Raw genomic sequence first — 19,945 nt, forward strand, 5'->3', positions numbered from 1 at the left:
TTTATACAACCCTGATAATATAGTTTTGTATATTATTTTGCATTTCTGTCAAGAGATCCTTCTAAAAATTACACACTGCACCTTTAACTAAATGTTTTATACAATGTATAATATGCAATATTCGTGGGTCCTGAATCTGATAATGCCAAATGTCTTGTTACCAGTAAAAAGTAAGGGGTGGGGGGCCCTCTAAGATTATCTTGTCCCGGGCCCAGGCAAGACTGTCAGCTGGCCTGAATAGGTGTATACAGAGCTTGTTTACTGCGCTCCAAACACAATAATTTCTTCTCAACACATGACACTCAAGGTCATCTGTGCTTTACTGTAAATAAATCATGTAGCCTATATTAACCAATCAGCAATAAGATGTTTAATAGTTACATGTTTATACTTTTCAACTGTATCACAGATACTGTAATGTGATTATCTTCGTACAAAATAATTTTAAATAAGATTGTTTTGTGTATTTGTAACAGGTGACACCCAGAAACTCTCAGATATGAGGATTGTGTTAATGGGATATAAATATGCTGGTAAGAGTTCTTTCAGGAAACATCATCCTGAACAGAGAGGAGTTTGACTTGAAGAGATCTGCTCAGTGTGTGAAGAGACAGAGAGAAGTAGCAGACAGACACATCACTGTGATTGAAGCTCCTGGATGGTGGAAAAATTTACCTGTAAAGGAGACATCAGAGTTACTGAAGCAAGAGATTTTACTCAGTGTGTCTCTGTGTCCTCCAGGACCTCACATTGTTCTTCTGGTTATACGTGCTGCCACTAGATTTAAAGATGTTGAGAGAAAAGTATTACAGGGTTATGTTGATCTTCTGGGTGAGAGAGTCTGGAGTCACACTATAGTGCTCTTCACTCATGGAGATCTTCTAGAAGAGACAACTATAGAGAAACACATTGAGAGTGAAGGTGAGGATCTCCAGTGGCTGGTGGAGAAATGTGGGAACAGATATCATCTTCTCAACAATAACAACAGAAGTGATGAGACTCAGATCAAAGATCTGCTGGAGAAGATAGAGGAGACAGTGACAGAAAACAACGGCTGCCATTTTGAAATGGACAGAAAGATTTTACAGGAGATGGAAGACAGAAGGAGAGCAGAGGAAGAGAGAGCAGAAGAACGAATGAAGAGGATGAAGAAACAGAGAGAGATGATCAGATCACAGATGAGTGAGTAAACATCACAGTCATGATATAAACACTGAATATCTGCAGTAATGAATTCATGAAAATGTAAAAAATACACATGATAAAAACTGCTGCAAACATGATTAACAATAAAGAAATTAAATAAGTCACAAAAAAACTCTTTTCATCAGTTTCTTTTTGTAGAGGTGTTTGTAATAAATAGACTGAAAACTTTTTGCGCTACCAGCCACAGAAAAGAAAAAAATCTTTCTTCAACTAGATAGAAAATCTCTTGTACATGTCATAGACAATATTCAATTCAATTCAATTCAATTTTATTTATATAGCGCTTTTCACAATTTGGTAATTGTATCAAAGCAGCTTTACATAATAGATGCAGTGAAAGCACAGAAAATCGACAGATAGCACAACATAATAAACGATAGCACAAGCAGTTAAATTTGCTACGGCTATAAATCAACATTATAAACAAACGTATTACTAATGTAACGTATAGAAGTAAAGCCCAAAAAGGCTGCCTCCCCGGGTTGAAAAACCCCCTAGGAGAAAAAAACCCCGGAATTTTAGCCGGGGAAGTAAAAAAAGTCATAGGAGGAAAAAACCCTTGGGAGGTATATATATATATATACACATTGAAACGGAAGGAGATTGAGCGGAGATTAAGCGGGTTCTGCCGGTGGTCTTTGGTCAGGCATCAGCTGGACATCACGTTGAAGAACAGCTAGTAGATCAGTTGTGTGCCGACTTTCACATGTACCGGAACTGGATCTGTTTGTCTCGTCCTCGGGATCAAGGACGAGACAGGGAGAGAGACACAAAATCTTATTAGCGTAGGGGCCGTTCACATAGAAAACAAGTGTCACACAGTAATGTGGTTTTAGTCAGCTCGGTTCCGGACAGGCTAACTATTGCTGGTTAAGTGTATTACATATAGTTAATGATTTTAGAAACGGAAACAGAACTCGTTTGACTAAGGCCAGAGGCCCCACTGCCGTCGTTAATGCTAACGTACAGTGGCAAACGGTTCTGTATGACATACTATTTTAAGGTCATGGGAAAAGGCCAAAATTGCAAGCCGGCCATATTTGGCAGTTAAGACTCAGTCGAAAACCAATTCAAAGTTTCAGCATATTACTAAAGAGTATTAATGAGATTTACCATGCTTTGAAGTGTTGACGAAAAAAAAGGTTTTAATTTATTCATTAATTTATTTATTTATAAGGTTGTACAAGCTAGCTATTAGAAGATAAGTACCATTGTTAAAACAACTATTTGAAAGCCTTGTTAAAGAGAAAAGTTTTAAGTCTAGATTTAAAGTTATCTACTGTCTCTGATTTTCGGACGTCGGTTGGTAAATCATTCCATAGCTTAGGGGCTAAGTAGGAAAAGGATCTGCCACCTTTAGACACTTTTGATATTTTAGGGATAATTAAGAGGCCAGAATTTTGTGACCGCAATGCACGTGATGGATTGTATTCTGATAATAATTCTCTAAGATATGAGGGTGCTAGGCCATTTAAGGCTTTGTAGGTGATTAGTAATATTTTAAATTGTATACGATATTTAACTGGTAGCCAGTGTAAAGATGCCAGAATTGGGCTTATGCGGTCATACTTCTTAGTTCGAGTAAGAACTCTTGCAGAAGCGTTTTGAACTAGCTGAAGCTTGACCTGTTTTGCATGGCATCCTCCGAGTAACGAGTTACAATAGTCTATTCTAGAGGTCATAAAAGCGTGGATAAGCTTCTCTGCATCTGATGCAGACAACATATGGCGTATTTTTGAGATATTTCTAAGGTGGAAGAATGCTGTGCGGCAGACATTGGAGATATGGCTGTCGAAGGATAAACTGCTGTCGAACATCACACCTAAATTCTTAACCGTGGAGGTTGGCACCACAGTGCAGCCATTTATGGGCAACTTGTAATCTGTCATATTATATTTGTAGCGATTCGGTTCGATAACAAGTATCTCTGTCTTATTGGAGTTTAGCATAAGAAAATTATGTGACATCCAGTCACTTATATCGCTGATGCAGTCTGATAGCTTAGAAAAATTTTGTGTTTCGCTAGGATGCGAGGAGATGTAAAGCTGTGTGTCATCTGCATAGCAGTGAAACTGTATGTTATGATTTCTGATAATATCTCCCAGAGGTAACATATATAACGAGAACAGGATAGGACCTAAAACTGATCCCTGCGGTACGCCGTATTTAACCAGGGAGTGATGTGACTCCTCCTCATTTACATAAACAAAGTGATAGCGATTGGTTAGATACGATCTGAACCAAGCTAGCGCCTGACCACTGATGCCAACATAGTTTTCTAGCCTATTAAGTAAGATTGTGTGATCTATTGTGTCAAAGGCTGCACTAAGGTCTAATAATATAAGGAGTGATATTTCACCACGGTCGGATGTTAGGAGAAGGTCATTTGTAACTCTAAGCAGCGCTGTCTCTGTGCTATGGTGGGGCCTGAATCCTGATTGGAACTTTTCATACGTACTATTATTTGCTAAGAATGTGCGTAGCTGGCTTGCCACTACCTTTTCTAATATTTTGGAAAGAAAAGGGAGATTTGAGATTGGTCTAAAGTTATTTAGATCTCCCTGGTCAAGGTTTGGTTTTTTAATGAGCGGTCTAATAACTGCTAGTTTGAAAGCTGTAGGAACGTAGCCTAATTCTAATGATGAGTTAAAGACATTTAGTACTGGGTTAGACACTATAGGGAATACCTCTTTGAGTAATTTTGTGGGAACAGGGTCCAATATACAGGACGATGATTTGGATGATGCTACTAATTTAGATAGCTCATCTATTGTAGTAGGTTTAAATGACTCAAGATGTTCGTATGGTAGGCAAGCATTAAATGTATTACTGGGTAGAGTGGTGGCTGCTTGGGTACCTACAATGTTTTCCCTAATAATCATAATTTTCTTAGTAAAGAAGTTCATGAAGTCGTTACTATTGTGTGGGAGTTTATTAGTGGGTTCTGTTTGTTCTTTATTTCTAGTCAGTTTCGCAACTGTGCTAAAGAGGAAGCGAGGGTTATTATGATTTTCTTTAATAAGATTGCTGAGATACGTAGATCTGGCGATTTTTATAGCCTGTCTGTAGTGTTTAACACTCTCTTTCCATGCTGCACGCCATACCTCTAACTTTGTGCTTCTATAATTTCTTTCCATTTTCCTAGTTGCCTTTTTGAGTGCTGCTGTGTGATGATCATACCATGGAGCTGGCGTTTTTTCTTTGATTCTCTTTTTTCGAATTGGAGCTACGGCATCCAATGTGTTAGAACAAATACTGTTCAGGTTTTCTATTACAATATCTAGATCTTCAGGGTTATCTGCTACATGTTTCATTTGGGACAGGTCTGGAAGAGTGCTAATAAAGTTATCTTTAGTGGTGGAAATTATTGTTCTGGCTAGTCGGTAGCGTATTGTGGATCGAGTGATCATATCTAGAAGTACCGTGTATGAGACAAGGCAATGGTCTGAAACTGCATCGCTCTGAGGTAATATCTCGATTTCATTAATATTGAGCCCGAGTGACAGAATTAAGTCTAATGTGTGCCTATGAGTATGCGTGGGCCCTGTCACGTTTTGTCTTATATTGAGAGAATTTAGAATATCCATAAATGCTAATCCTAATGTATCTGTTGGGTTATCAACATGTATATTAAAGTCACCAACGATAAGAGCTTTATCTACAGTGACTACGAGGTCAGACAGGAAATTTGATATTTCTTTAAGAAAATCTACATGATGGCCCGGAGGTCTATAGATTGTAGCAAGGACAAAAGAGAGCTGTTTATGGTTACGATCAGTTATTTCCATATTTAATAGCATTATTTCAAATGAATTAAATTTTAGTTTGAATTTATGGTTTACTTTAAAAACATTTTTGTATATTGTAGCTACACCACCCCCTCTCCCCTTTAAACGCGGTTCATGTTTATAATAGTAGTCTTGTGGGGTGGATTCGTTTAAACTAATGTAATCGTCTGCTTTAAGCCAGGTTTCTGTTAAAGAGAGTGCATCTAAGTTTTGGTCAGTAATTATTTCATTGACAATAGGTTCTTTATTGGTAAGCGATCTAATGTTAAGAAGGCCGAATTTTAACATTCGAGGTTCATCTGTAAACGTATTGTTTTCTAATTTTATGTTAGTAAGATTTGTACGAGACGAGGTAAACAGTGCTCTGTATTCGTTTGTTCGAGGAACGCACACAGTTGGAATGTGTTGATACTCTGGTAAGATAGACTCTAAGTTCTGGGATATATGTGATCTTGACATGTCAGAGCTACTAACAGATGGACGGGTAGGCCGATCTATCTGTTTCCTGACCTGTAATAATACTTTTAATTGTTTTAATTGTATAATTTTAGTTTTAAGTATAGACATTATTATTTAAAGTCATTTATTCAGAATCCACCCATTATCAATGTCCTATATGATGGTGGTCCAACTCAAGAATCCCTAAAATCGTCTGAAATACGATCTACTGGAAAAATTTTGTAATATTGTGTTGAAATGTTTAACAACAGTTAGATGAGCTATAGTAACTGCATATTTTTTTACTTTTCTGTTTTTTTTTGTACTAGTTTTTTGTTTGTTTTGTACTAGTGCCACAACAACACATGGTTCACCAATTCTTCATGTTTTTATATTTTTGTGTTTATATTTTTAGTAAATAATCACATAAAGACAAAGTATAATGTCAGAAAATCTAGTAACATTTTTTTTATTATAGTTATTAGATTTATAGTAAATAAATGATAAGACACAGCTGTCAGTGTAATCTTCTTTCAGGTACAATGGGATTTAACAATAGGATGTGTATTAATCTCAGAGAAATTCACTAAAACAAATTTGCTTATTTGCTTATTAAAGTTGTTATTGACAATTCTGCATCAAGAATTTCCATTAATTGCCTTAATAGTTTCAGAACCCTTTTTTCTGTTCTATCAAACTAATATTCAGACGTACAGTAGATGTGTCTGCAGAGAGTTTAAATATAAATTGACATTACAGTAAATATCAAATACAACTGCTGGATTTCTTTGTGGTGATTGAAGACATTTTTGAAACTCATCCAAATGGCTCCTTAATGCAACTTATAAGATAGAAATCCTCTGTAATTAATGTATTTCTATTCAGTACAGTATAATTTTGAATAAGTGTGTTTTGTGTATTTATTACAGGTGAAACTCAGAAGCTTTCAGTTCTGAGGATTGTGTTAATGGGATATAAAGTTGCTGGTAAGAGTTCATCAGGAAACATCATCCTGAACAGAGAGGAGTTTGACTTGAAGACATCTGCTCAGTGTGTGAAGAAACAGAGAGAAGTAGCAGACAGACACATCACTGTGATTGAAGCTCCTGGATGGTGGGGAACACCTGTAGAGCTGAGCACTGAGTTACTGAAAGAAGAGATTTTACTCAGTGTGTCTCTGTGTCCTCCAGGACCTCACATTGTTCTTCTGGTTATACGTGTGGACAAGAGATTTAAAGATGTTGAGAGAAAAGTATTTGAAGGTTATGTTGATCTTCTGGGTGAGAGAGTCTGGAGTCACACTATAGTGCTCTTCACATGTGGAGACTTTCTAGGAGACACATCTATAGAGAAACACATTGAGAGTGAAGGTGAGGATCTCCAGTGGCTGGTGGAGAAATGTGGGAACAGATATCATCTTCTCAACAATAACAACAGAAGTGATGTGTCACGGTCTTGTCAGACATCTGTGCTAGATGTAGGTCTGAGTGCATCTGACAGGACCGTGACAGTATTATGTTCTGTGTGGGGGCATGTGGAATCACATTGTGTGTGTGGCTTCCACATGTTCCCGGTGTCTTGTTGCTGTCATGATCTTGCCAGACCTTAGTATAAGTTCAGGTCTATGTTAGAGGGCAAGGTCAGGGCAGCATTGTGTGTACGTGGGAACACGTGTGTTTCACATTATATCTGTGTGACACGTGTTCCCAGTGTTTTGTGGCTGTCATAGTCTTGCCTGACCCTGGTTATTATCCAGGTGGTATGTTAGAGGGCAAGACTATGGCAGCATTGTGTTTATGTGGGAATACGTGTTGTTTCACATCATGTATGTGTAACACGTGTTCCCAGTGTCTTGTCACTTTTACCTTACTCCCTTATGTACTCGTGTCTTACGTGATTAATGATGTTCACCTGTTCCCCATTGATGTGCTGTCTATATAATGCCCTCGTGTTCTCTGTGTGGTGTGCGTGCGTTGTTGTATATCAGTGTCTATGTACTCCGTATTCTGTTTCTGTGTTCCATCACAGTGTTACTATTGCATATTCTGTTTTACCCCCACGTGGGTTTGTTTTGTTCTGTTCTATTAAATCATAGTTATATTTTCATAGATCCTTTGCATTTGGGTTCTTCTTTTGTTTCCACAATCCGGTGTTAAACCGAACGTGACATGATGAGACTCAGATCAAAGATCTGCTGGAGAAGATAGAGGAGACAGTGACAGAAAACAACAGCTGCTGTTTTGAAATGGACAAAATATATTAGAGGAGACGGAAGAGAGAAGGAAAGCAGAGGAAGAGAGAGCAGAAGAACGAATGAAGAGGATGAAGAAACAGAGAGAGATGATCAGATCAAAGATGAGTGAGTAAACATCACAGTGATGATATAAACACTGAGTATCTTTAGTAGTAAATTCATAAATGTAAAAGTTTCCATAAATAACTTCTGCAAACATGATTAACAATAAAGAAATGTAATAAGTCACAACAAAAACAAAAAATCTTTTCATCAGCTGTTGTTTGTAGAAGTGTTTGTGATAAATAGACTGAAAACATTTTGCATTACCAGCCGCAGAAAAATACAAAAATCTTAAATAATCTCATGATTTTCAATGTTTAAATGTGAAAATAGAAAATCTCTTGTACAGGTCATAGACAATATAATACATTTAATTGTTTTAATTGTATATATTTTGTTTAAAGTATAGAAACATTATTATTTAAAGTCATTTATTCAGAATCCACCCATTATCTATGTCCTATATGATGGTGGTCCAAACTCAAGAATCCCTAAAATTGTCTGAAATGCGATCTACTGGAAACATGTTGAAATGTTTAACTAAAGTGAGATGAACCTCTACAGTAACTGCATGATTTTCCTCACTTTTCATTTTTTGTTTGTTTTGTATTAGTGCCACAACAACATCTGACCATCGTTTACCAACTCTATATGGTTTTACATTTTTGTGGTTTATGTTTTTAGTAATTAATCACATAAAGACAAAGTATAATGTCAGAAAATATAGTCACTTTTTATATTATAGTTATTTAATTTGTAATAAATAAATAAGACAGCTGTCAGTGTAATTTTATTTTAGGTACATTTTGGGGATTTAACAATGGAATGTGTATTAATTTCTGAAAAATTTACTTAAACAAATGTGCTATAAAGATGATAAATCACAATTATTGACCAATCTGCATCAAGAATCATACCTCTCCATTCATTTGCATTAATGGTACCATAATCCTTTTGTCTGTTCTATCAAATATATATTCAGAGGTACAGTAGATCTGTCTGCAGAGACTTTAAATACAAATTGACATTAAATAATAAATACAACTGTTGGATTTATTTTGTGATGATTGAAGACATTTTGACAATCATCCAAATGGCTCCTTGATGCAACTTATAAGATGAAAATCCTCTGAAAATGTTAAATGAGTTATTTTAAACCTACGTTTGTGTTGTATTTATATGTTTCTTTTTAGTACAGTATAATTTAAAATAATATTGTTTTGTGTATTTGTTACAGATGACACTCAGAAGCTCTCAGATCTGAGGATTGTGTTAATGGGATATAAATTTGCTGGTAAGAGTTCATCAGGAAACATCATCCTGAACAGAGACGAGTTTGACTTGAAGACATCTGCTCAGTGTGTGAAGAGACCAACCCACTGCATCACATCTTATTCACCCACTGCCCCCTAGTGCCCATATGCAAAACCCATAAGAATTACAAAACTATTTTCAACAACTTAAATATTACATCCCCCTTCTTTGAAAGCTTGACATACTATGTCAATTAACAAAATATTGCAGCTGTGCAAATCCTTACGTGTGTAAGAATCAATATACAAAAGAACAAAAATATACCAACATACTTTCGGGAGTGACAACCACATTCAAATGCGGGAGTGAATCCCTAAATTTTCGTTTCATGTCTGTACGGAACAAGACTCACTCCCGAAAATGTGATGATTGACACCATAGCAACATTCTGCCATGTGCTTATCATTCACAGCTTTGACCAAAATAATTTAAATTTTTCAAACATAAAACCTCCGTCTTGTCGTTGTGTATTGGAGGGTTTAAAATCACAGTCATTCTGTACAAATTGTATTAATGTGCTGTGATGAAACGAGCATAATAAGATCAAAGAAAAAAGGTCTGAATCTGCTATCATCACCCTGCATCCTGCGTCTACCTCTGTCTAGTGACATCAGAGTGATGCTTGGAGAGTTAAAGTTAAACGTGTACACAGTTTTTGGAGCTCATGACAGTTTACAGGGTGAGTCTAGAGACAGTTCCTCTATAGCAGATGATGTGCTTGTTATGAAAAAAATTGGGGGTTAATGAAAACTGATCCTGATTTATATCCACACAGGCTGAAACTGATGATGTCACTGCTTTAATCCTCAATCACAAATGGAGTGAGTTTTACAGTCGAACTGGAATACAGTAAGAATCAAAGTCTGAATTTGTATCTTTCTACTAAGGTCTTACAAAGTGTGGTCTGATTTGCTCATGAGGTCCGGCCATGGATGTACACATCATAAAGTGTATACAAAATGTGTGTGTGTGTTTGAGGCCTCTGGATCTGTGGGGACCTGAAAAGACAAAGTCCTGCTGTCTGCTGGACGCCCGATTGTTCCCAGTGTTTATGCCTCATTCAGGACCCGTCGGACTGGAGGGTCTCAGTTGGCTGTTGGGAGGTCCTGGGCAGCTAAAAACCTGGAGAGAAGCCTGGAGACTCTCGCTCAGAGATATCCTGATCCTCACTGACCAGCAGGTGGAGTTAAGCTGGAGAGAAGAGCTGTTCTTCAATGTGGGTCGAAGGAGAGCTGTGGACACTTTACAGGGTCACACTGATCTCAGTTTACTGCCGTTCTTCAGAGCAGCAGCTCTGGCCGGCTAGCACGAGGAGCTACTGCACACACTGGACTCAGGTTAGAGGAAGGGTTCATGATTCATATTTACAGTGTGTTGACTTCTGATGACATAGTCTTTATATGCTTTGTTTTTTCAGTGGCTGCAGGCAGCAGTGGTGATCTGGGCATAGCTGCACGTTGTCTCGCCTGCATTGCAGACGTTCTGGGGTGTCTGGCAGGAGAGGGTAAAGGGGGTTTGCGCAGCGGCCCGGCTGCGAACCCTTTATGGTCATCTGCCTTTAAGCTTCTAGAAGATGCAAACTTACTAGACGGTGGGCAGAGGGGAGATTTCGTGTTATCAGACGATCTCTGGTGATGGATAACCCAGTTTTTTTTATGTAACCGCTACGCTTTTCAACAAAGCAAATAAAAATTGTTGCCACTTACATACCTTGCACATTACTATAATATCGGTAACTTTCTTCAGGTTATTTTCCTGGCGAATAGAGCAAGCAGCTACGTTTGGGGTCCGAAGTTCATGACGTATTTGTTGCCTTCATCCAATAGCGTGCGGGGGAAAGTGATGACGCGTGTCAACACACTGGCGAGTTTCGCATGAAAGATTGAACTTGTTAACTAATTTTAGCCACTAATGCAGTTTTAATATTCAGTTTGACACAAAATGTGAATGTAGAGGTAACGTTGCCCATTCTTACTGTTTTTATTTTATGTAACCATCTTTGTCATGTCCTGTAATCTTTAATAAATACACCGTTCTGATATCTGGTATCGCTTGAAAAAACACAACGTCATAAAGCAAGACAGACAATTATTTTCCCTGCTTTATCATGTTTACTGGAAAGAAATGTCAAAAAATGAAGTGCTGCATGCATGTATCTGAGGGTAGTGGACCCACCATTCCCTTCACAGGCACAAGTTGGCAGAAATTGATGTAATCAGTGTTTCTGTGGAAAGACCTTGAATGCAGAGAAAGCATTATACAAGAATACAGGCATATAAGTTACAAAGCCAGGAACCGAAAAACAAGTTAGTCACACTAGCTAACACTAGCTACCACAGGCAGTGCTACAGCTATTTTACAAATATCACAAAGATAAAAAGCGAACAAAGGAGAAGAGAGGAAGTTTTTATTGAAGAAACTGCAAAGGAAGGTTGGTAGTATATTGTATAGACATGCAGTGAAGTAAGTAGCATGTTTACAGTAGTATAAATTAAATATGCAATGTTTTAGCAGTAGCCTTTAAATAGCAGAGCAAAATTGCATCAAAGACAAATGGTTTAAGATTATTATAACAGTTACATAGAAAATCGCTGGGGGATGGCAACATATACAGTGTATATACATACACATGTGCAGTGTAGTAAAAGTATAAGAGTAGTACAAATGTAGATGCAGTGTATTAACAGTAATATAATAAAAACAACCTACAAAATTTACCTTTTCAATTATGGCATCGTTATTATCAACAAGACCAGACACCTGGGGTCTCATTTATAAATCCTTACTAAAAGTCTACGTACGCACAAAAGCCAAAAATGGCATACGCCAAAAAATACTAAGACAAAACAAAGCACTGTTCCCTCTACAAATCACAGATCACCCGCAAGTGCCCACACACGAACCATCCCCAAGTCCCAGCCTGCAAGCCCATCTCCCATTAAGTTTTTTTTTAATAGATCACAAACTTGGGAACTGGTGTACGCACATTTCCAGCCCCGTTTTGTGCGTACGGCAGTTCCCACACAAAGGTTGTGATCTATAAAAAAATAAAAAAAATAATGGGAGATGGGCTTGCAGGGTGGGACCTGAGAATGATTCATGTATGAACACTTGCAGGTGATCTGTGATTTATAAAGGGAACAGTGCTTTGTTTTATAAGTATTAATATTTTTTTGGTGTATGCCATTTTTGGCTTTTGTGTGTACGTAGACTTTTAGTAAGGATCCTACGCACAGTTTTATAAATAAGACCCCTAAACGATGTGAAATTGGTTTATTACCCATGTTAAGGGAACAGGTGGAACCAATATATGTAGCATGTGTTTTTCCCTGATGAAAGTTAAACCCCATTCACACAGACCTCTGGTTCCAGAAAATACCCGTAAAATTGCCAGACAAGCGTCTGTGTGAACAAAAACTGGTTCCGTTAATCTTCTGGGATCGTTGCCGGAAAGAGGACCTAGTAAGATACACGGGTAACCCTCTGTGTGAACAAGAAGCCGCAAGAATGCCGTAATGGGCGTGTCGAAGTAAGGACGCGTGCGTCATCATTACAACACAAGTTATGGTTCAGCTCCTTACAACGAGAGATAACATGCATATAAACATTCACCACGAGAAATGTTGCAAACTAGATTGAAGCAGTTATCAGGAAATGATAAATGAGACGCATAAAAAATGACGCACGTGCCGTAGTGAGGACGCGTGTGTCATGGCAACATGAAGTTGGTTCAACTCTTTAAAATGAGGGATTTACAACATTCACGATGAGAAATGGCAGCAAACTGGACTCAAGCAGATATCAAGTAAGTTAGCTCCTTACTTACTGCGTTGAAACGGAGATCATTCAGCAGCATAAAAGAATATCGCGTCACGTGCTCATTTGAGCTATAATTAACGAAAATACCCGCACGTCAACCCAACAAGATAATATCGTTCAGCTCCTCAAAATGCAGGTTTTAAATGCATATAAACAATCACGATGAGAAATGTCTGAAAACTGTATCAAAGCAGAAATCAGGGAGCTCGTCAAATATCCACTCAGAAGCTGAGATCATTCACCAGAATAGAACTGTGCGTTCACGCGCTCCTTTGTAGTCTTATCATAAACAAAAATGCACGCGAGTTGTTTCTGGAGAGAGAAATAATAAATAATATGCAAACTTCAGACGCTGCTTAGAAGAGAGGGCAGGACTTTCAACAGGTGACGTGTCTTTCCGGGACCATCACATATGCCGGGTTAACTTGGCAGTGTGAATGAATAAAATATCAAGCGGTCCCGTAAAATTCCAGGATGCTTGTGCCGTGTATCTTACGGAATATCTGTGTGAAAAGGGCTTTACAAATCATTTTTCTTCAATCAGTGATGTGCAGAACCTAAACATATTGTTCAGCACTTTTTTAGTGGTAGAGGCAGAGGATGGAGAGGCAGCGCCAGTAAAAACACAGGGTCTAAGGTCTTAAGCCCATGGTCTTTACACATCCAAGCAGGCCCCACACCTTGCATTATCTGCAAACATAAGAAGTATACGGTTCAGAAAAACAGCAGTAAAGGGGTTCAAATAAAATTAACAGTATAAAAACAAGGTATCACTTCACCTGCCCTTACAAAAATTAACCATTGTTTTTCTACAGTTAAAAAATGGTTACTGTAGTAAAACCATGGTAACCACAAAATAACTATTGTTTTGACAACTATGGTTTTCAAAAACCATAGTTAAATCGTGGTTAGTGTAGTAAAACCATAGTTTTGCTGATAGTTATCAATACAACAAAATACCTTGGTTACTACACTTTTACCACAATAAAACCATGGTTAATTTTCGTAAGGATGCTATCGAGATTATACCCGGAACCTCACCACACAAAAACACGAGAACATTAACTAAATGGGTACAAGCACTTCTGCAAAACAGTCATTGACGAGAGGCTGTTAACAACGTGAACTTTGACTGTCAAAGCTAAATTTACTTTTCAAAAAAACTGTGGAAGAAACATTGCAGCTTATAAAAACTATAATACTGTGAAAAGCATAAAATATATCGTAATGTACATTTTCGCTGCTCTAGTTGTCTACACCCAAGCAGCTGTCGAAGTGTGGCTTGCCCACCGGTCATTTTCAAGCGCAGTGGGCGCAAACTTTATGAAATATTACTAGAACAACCGGCTGTGGTGTGTCTCTCTTAAACGGAGATGTAAGAGAAATGAAGACGACACATATAACTTACATGTTTTGTGTATGATCGATCGGCGGTAAAAGTGAATCTGCACGGAACATCGTTGTTGTACTGAACGGTTAACGTTAGTCTACGACTACGGAAAACAACACTAACGAGACGCATACATACGTTTGAACAAACCAATGTACACAACAAACATTTTAAATAGATAGCAATTAAATCAAATGAATACTTACAATCACACAAAGAGTGTCCTTGGCGATGGTCAATTCCGTTGCAGCTCGTTTATGAATCCGTAACAGCTGTTCTACTAACCCACGTCTGATTGGTTAATAATAATCCTATGTCAGTATCTTGCCGCTCTATTGGTTCGACTGATATAGTAGGCAAAAGCGTTTGCCTGCATATTTACGGGGGCATTTTATCATTTCGGGGGAAAATGTGCAATAAATGCGAGTGGCAACACTTTTCATATCGTTGAGAATAAAACAACCGTCCAAACTTTACAAATTCAGGTTCTCCCTCCATGGGGATCATCCATTTCGAAAAGTAAAGCAGATACGGAGCCTCGGCCCACCGTCTATACCTGCAGGTGTTCAGGAATTGGCTGAGCAAAGAAAGTGTTGGCTCAGCAGGTCAGAACCGAAAGATTAAAGATTGAGAATGAAATAGTTTTGCTGTAATTGTTGTGATTTTTGAAGTGATTTTTGTTGCTGTGTAAAGGCCAGATTTTTTGGTACGAGCTGCGAGGCATTATGAGGGGGCGGGGCAGATACTTCTGCGGAAGGCGGTGATGTCAGTGCGCAAGTTTGTGTTCATTGGCCAAGGTGTGATGCCACCCATGGGTGAATGGCAGGAAGTGGAGTGTCCTGCTCGACTGGATCTGTCAGGTGAGAGAAACAAACATGCTGAATTTCAAGTTCATACCAGGAAACATTAAATCAGACATTCTTTCTTTCCTGTGTTGGTGTGTTTCTCATTGAAACAGTAAGCTTGGTTGTCACAGCTTTGCAAAATTATGATTCACATTTGTACCTTTTTCTGTATTTGGCAGACACTTTTAAGTGACTTACTGTATATACACATTCAAGCTATATCAACTAAGCAATAAGTACACTTGGCAACCAAACAATAAGACAGGATATTAGGCAGGTGGTCATAATGTAATGACACATTGGTGTGTTTTATTACAAGGGGAAATATCAGTTTTAGAGAGCTACTTGTTTATAACTCTGTTTACAAAACCTGGGGTACTCTGGGGTGTAAATGTGTTTGAATATTTTACCAGGTGGTTGAAGTGACACTCCTCCTATTGCGTTTGAACATGGTGGAGTGGTGGTTAATGTGGCCATTAAGGTGGATGGCAAACGGCCGATTGGTGCCAAAGTTCGACGAATTCCTGAACCTCATCTGCTGTTGGTCAGCACCAGCGGAGAACCCGACTGCAGTATTTCAACAGAAACAATCTGTGAGGATCTTACAGACCTGGAGGATTATTGCCAACCACATGCACCAGGTATCACTTATTGTATAGCCACAGTGCATTTGATTTATTGACCATTTGTCATCATAACACATGCAACTGCATTTTGTAATGCATACAATTATTGTATCTTGTTCATGTATGTGTCATCTTGGTTCTTTAGGCATACAATTAATACATTTACAGTATATAGTATTTCTGATGTTCAATAAACTTGTTTTTGTGTTTAGGTGCTCTGCTGAAAGCAGTTTGTGTATGCAGTGATCTGGTGTGTTTATCGTCTCCTCTCTCACTGAAAGATCAGCTGTTGAAGCGCTGGGGTGGAGGATTGGAACTGCGCAGCTGGTCTACACTACCACATGGTTCTGGAATCGGTCAGTAAAATAAGTTTTGTGGAAACTAGCTGGGTAATGTCCTAATGTATTCCCTCCAGAGTTGCATATAAAATACAAAATATTTAAAGTTCACTGTGTTTGTAGGCACCAGCAGTATCCTGGCAGGTGCAGCTCTTGCTGCAGTGTACAGAAGTACAGGACGAAGCTACGACACAACGTCTCTCATTCATGATGTTCTTTACCTGGAGCAGATACTCACCACTGGTATGAGATGTTATGATGATGATGAGACGCTGAACTTGTGGTGCAAGTTCACCTTGAATTTGTTTTGTGTTGTAGGTGGTGGATGGCAGGATCAGGTTGGTGGTTTGTTTGGAGGAGTGAAGGTTGCTCAATCAGCAGCTCAGTTACCTCTGAGAGTTGAAGTTGAACAGCTGTCTCTCTCTCAAGACTTCATGTCTGTCCTACAGAAACATCTCCTGCTGGTTTACACTGGAAAGACACGTTTAGCACGAAACCTGCTGCAGGTACGAGCGTCTGATCGTTCATGTACACTTTTATCATGCTGCTGTTTATTCATTAATTGTGTTTGTGCAGGACGTGGTGCGCAGCTGGTATGCACGATTACCCTCCATCGTCCAGAACACAGAGCAGCTGGTGATCAATGCAGAAGAGTGTGCTGAAGCCTGCAGACAGGGTTAGTTTAAAAAACTTTATTTAAAATAGTAAATATTTTTCACAGTACTTATAATGTGTTACTCTCAGGGTCTCTTTCCAGACTGGGTTTATGTATGGACAGATACTGGCAGCAGAAGAAGCTGATGGCTCCAGGCTGTGGGCCGGCAGCTGTGAGGATGATGATGAATAAGCCAGCCTCTGATCTTAGGACAGAGTCTTGCAGGAGCAGGAGGAGGAGGATTTCTCTTCTTACTCACACGTGAACCTCAACAGAAGGAAAAAGTGAGAGACGTTCTCAGTAACATACAGGTAAGAAACTTAAACAGCTACAAAGTTTCCAATGGGTTATCAAGTAATAGTTTGTGTAGATAAGAGTGCAACAGTCTCCACAAATGTTTGTTCATGCAAAACTAGAGAATTGATAAGAAAATGACTTTGGTCTCGTTCACATTGCAGCTAAATTTGAGTGTCGATTTTACATTTAGTGTTTAATCCTGTTCTGTACACACACGTTTCAGTAATTTTGAGGCCTGCAAGAGCTTAAAAATTATTTATCAGATTTTTAAAAATAAATATGGAGCCAGATATGTTTTTTTATTTTATTTTTGAAAATATAACACATTAGTCCCTTTCACACATACAGTCTTTACTGGTAATTTACTGGTAAATTGCAGTTAACAGATCATGTGTGAACAGAACCTTTCTGGTAAATCAGTGCTCCCAATTTACCAGTAAGACAGTTTGTAAGATTACCAGTAATTTACCGGTAAGCGCTATGTGTGAACGAAAATTATAGGATTACCGGCATTTAGAACGGACGACGTCAGACCGCGCTGACAGCTTCGGGCCAATCATAGTGTTTTAATACAGATGACGCGTTTACCCCCGCACTGTTTACGGACGTTTCCACACACATGCTGCTTGAAAGTTGAGCACACCTGAAGTTTACGTCCACATTTCTTCACCAAAGTTGTTTAAAACAGCTTGCCGCCAAATTGCCGATGTCCTTAGCACGCCCTCTGTGAAGCCTAACGTGCAAACAGTAGTGTTGTTAAAAACGCATTTTCGGTTTGACGTCGTCTCATTCAATGTTGTTTGGTCATGAGCAACTTCGCAACTGTTTACCACAGACGTGAAAACAGCAAAATACGGACCGTGGATATGAACGACGTGGATTGTTTACAAATACAACACTGAGCTCGCCGCGTGCTACAGGTACTTCTGCTTTCTCAACGAATTTACAGGTATTTTGATACTGATGTGTGAATGATGTCTTACTGGTAAAATAACGGAACGCCACTGCGTGTGTGAACAGCACATTTTTGTATTTACTGGTAAATTCATTTTGGTAAATTCATGGTAATTTACCAGAATTACTGTGTGAAAGAGGCTATTGATGCAGATTAAACTATCCAACAGTATGTAAAATTTAACAACCTTAGAAATATACAAAAGCAAAACACAACAAGCATAATATTGCAGAAATAATATTATTTCACATCACTAAAACATTTATAATAGTAAAACAATGACCTTTAATTTGCTAAATATACACTTTTATTTAACTACAGTTTTGAATGTTTATTTCAAAATGCCCAGACGTAAAGGGCGCGCATTAAATCTTAATAGCCAAGGCTGTGAAGGATACATCTACGGATCATTGGTTTCAGGAAAAAACGGCCAAATTTGGAGGCTTGTATACTTTCAACGGCAGGGGACTATACGGGCAGTGCGTAATATCATTGCGCCTTCTGCAGCCATGTTACATCAGCAAAGTCCTTGATTATTATGCCAGAATGAGAGTATAGTCCTAACCATATCGGCCTAGAAAATCACAACTTTTAATTTTCCGTCAGTCTTAGTACAAGATGTAACTACAGAAGAGTCAAGTTTTCAATAGGAAAAAAATCAAAATTCTTTGATTATTTTTTAGCACGGTGCTAATGGTCTAATCAGATTCAATTCAATTCAAGATTAAGCTATGCTAAAAGTGCTAGCGCCAGACCCGGAGATCGGCTGAATGGATTTTAAAACGGTAAAAATCAAATGTTTAACTCTAGAGGAGCTGGAAAATGAGCATATTTTTTTAAAAAGTGGAGCGTCCCTTTAACCTTCATTGTAAAAATGTCAACTGTAATGAATTTAATGCACAGTGTTGTTGTGTTTACAGGGCATTGGTTCATTCAGTGTTCATTCAGTGGAGGTAGATATGGATGGGATCTCCATCATTCAGAAGAGCTCTGAACATCCTGACTGACATTTACAACTTAAATCTGATTCACTTACACACACACACACACACACACACACAACATATATCTGTGCCTATGTAAATATTAAATGTTCTTTTTTTATATGGATTGCTTATATCAGTTTTAACACTTATATAAATAAACACAATATTAACATTGCATAATACCATTTTAAAAATGTTAAGAAACGTGAAAGAGTGTTTTCACATAGTGTTTTTGTTTTAGCTTCTGCATTTATCTGTCTTTAAATATTTTTAATTTACTATGACTATAGGGTGACCAACCATCATGCTTTGCATTGTACTGCACAGAAGCTTTGTCCCTCTGTCCGCACGTCGCATATTAGGGGATAAATCCTCCCCTTTTTACCTTTTTTAAAGCCTTTTTATCAGTGGTTTTTAATAAACATCCATACGTTTTTTTAAATTTCTTAAAAATGTGGCATTAATATCTCCACTTTTTAAAAGCACTACGTCAAAAGCAGCAAACCCGCTCACAAAAATAGATGTGTTCAACTTCATCAAGAACCGACAGACAACATTTAAAACTTGTAGGGCTTGAACAATTATATTTTATTAGACCAATTCAACCCCAAAATCTTAAAATCAGTCCTTATTAATCAGTTTGTTAGTGTCCCAAGAGATTAACCAAAAAGCAGCATAATTTACGTAATATCACCCTATTGTATAGTAGCAGTGGTTCTCAAGCTGGGCATCCCAGGTTTATCCTATTTTTATAAAAAACATAAATTTAATATAAATATGTGTAATTAAACCTCAGAATTTTTTTTTTTTTTGGGTGGGCAGTGGGGGTTGTGGCACGCGGGGGTCCCATGCCGAAAATGTTTGAGAACCACTGCTGCATATTGTGGTAACACTTAACAATAAAGTTCATTAGTTAAGTAAAGATTCATTATTAACTAACATGAACAAACCATGAGCAATAGGCTACATTTGTTATAGTACTACCTATTTGT

The 19,945-nt window shown here is 38.0% G+C and overlaps 1 protein-coding gene and 3 pseudogenes across 1 annotated transcript; all 4 read left to right on the forward strand.

Moving 5' to 3' along the window:
* The first annotated feature begins 514 nt into the window (after positions 1-514).
* The window catches only part of LOC129434479 (uncharacterized), a 56,619-nt pseudogene continuing 37,188 nt past the window's right edge, over positions 515-19,945 (forward strand).
* Positions 9,707-10,812, forward strand: LOC141364404 (L-fucose kinase-like; annotated as a pseudogene).
* LOC141364405 (L-fucose kinase-like) lies at positions 12,816-16,101 on the forward strand (annotated as a pseudogene).
* Positions 16,162-19,619, forward strand: LOC141349272 (L-fucose kinase-like; the record flags this gene model as incomplete). The annotated part of the gene is given in 6 exon segments (XM_073869089.1): positions 16,162-16,303; positions 16,379-16,566; positions 16,637-16,736; positions 16,805-16,907; positions 16,909-17,026; positions 18,888-19,619. Coding segments are annotated over 6 exon segments (738 nt in total), but the record flags the coding sequence as incomplete, so codon positions are not given.

Source organism: Misgurnus anguillicaudatus, chromosome 6 (genome assembly GCF_027580225.2).
Source record: "Misgurnus anguillicaudatus chromosome 6, ASM2758022v2, whole genome shotgun sequence".
Taxonomy (NCBI): Eukaryota; Metazoa; Chordata; class Actinopteri; order Cypriniformes; family Cobitidae; genus Misgurnus; species Misgurnus anguillicaudatus.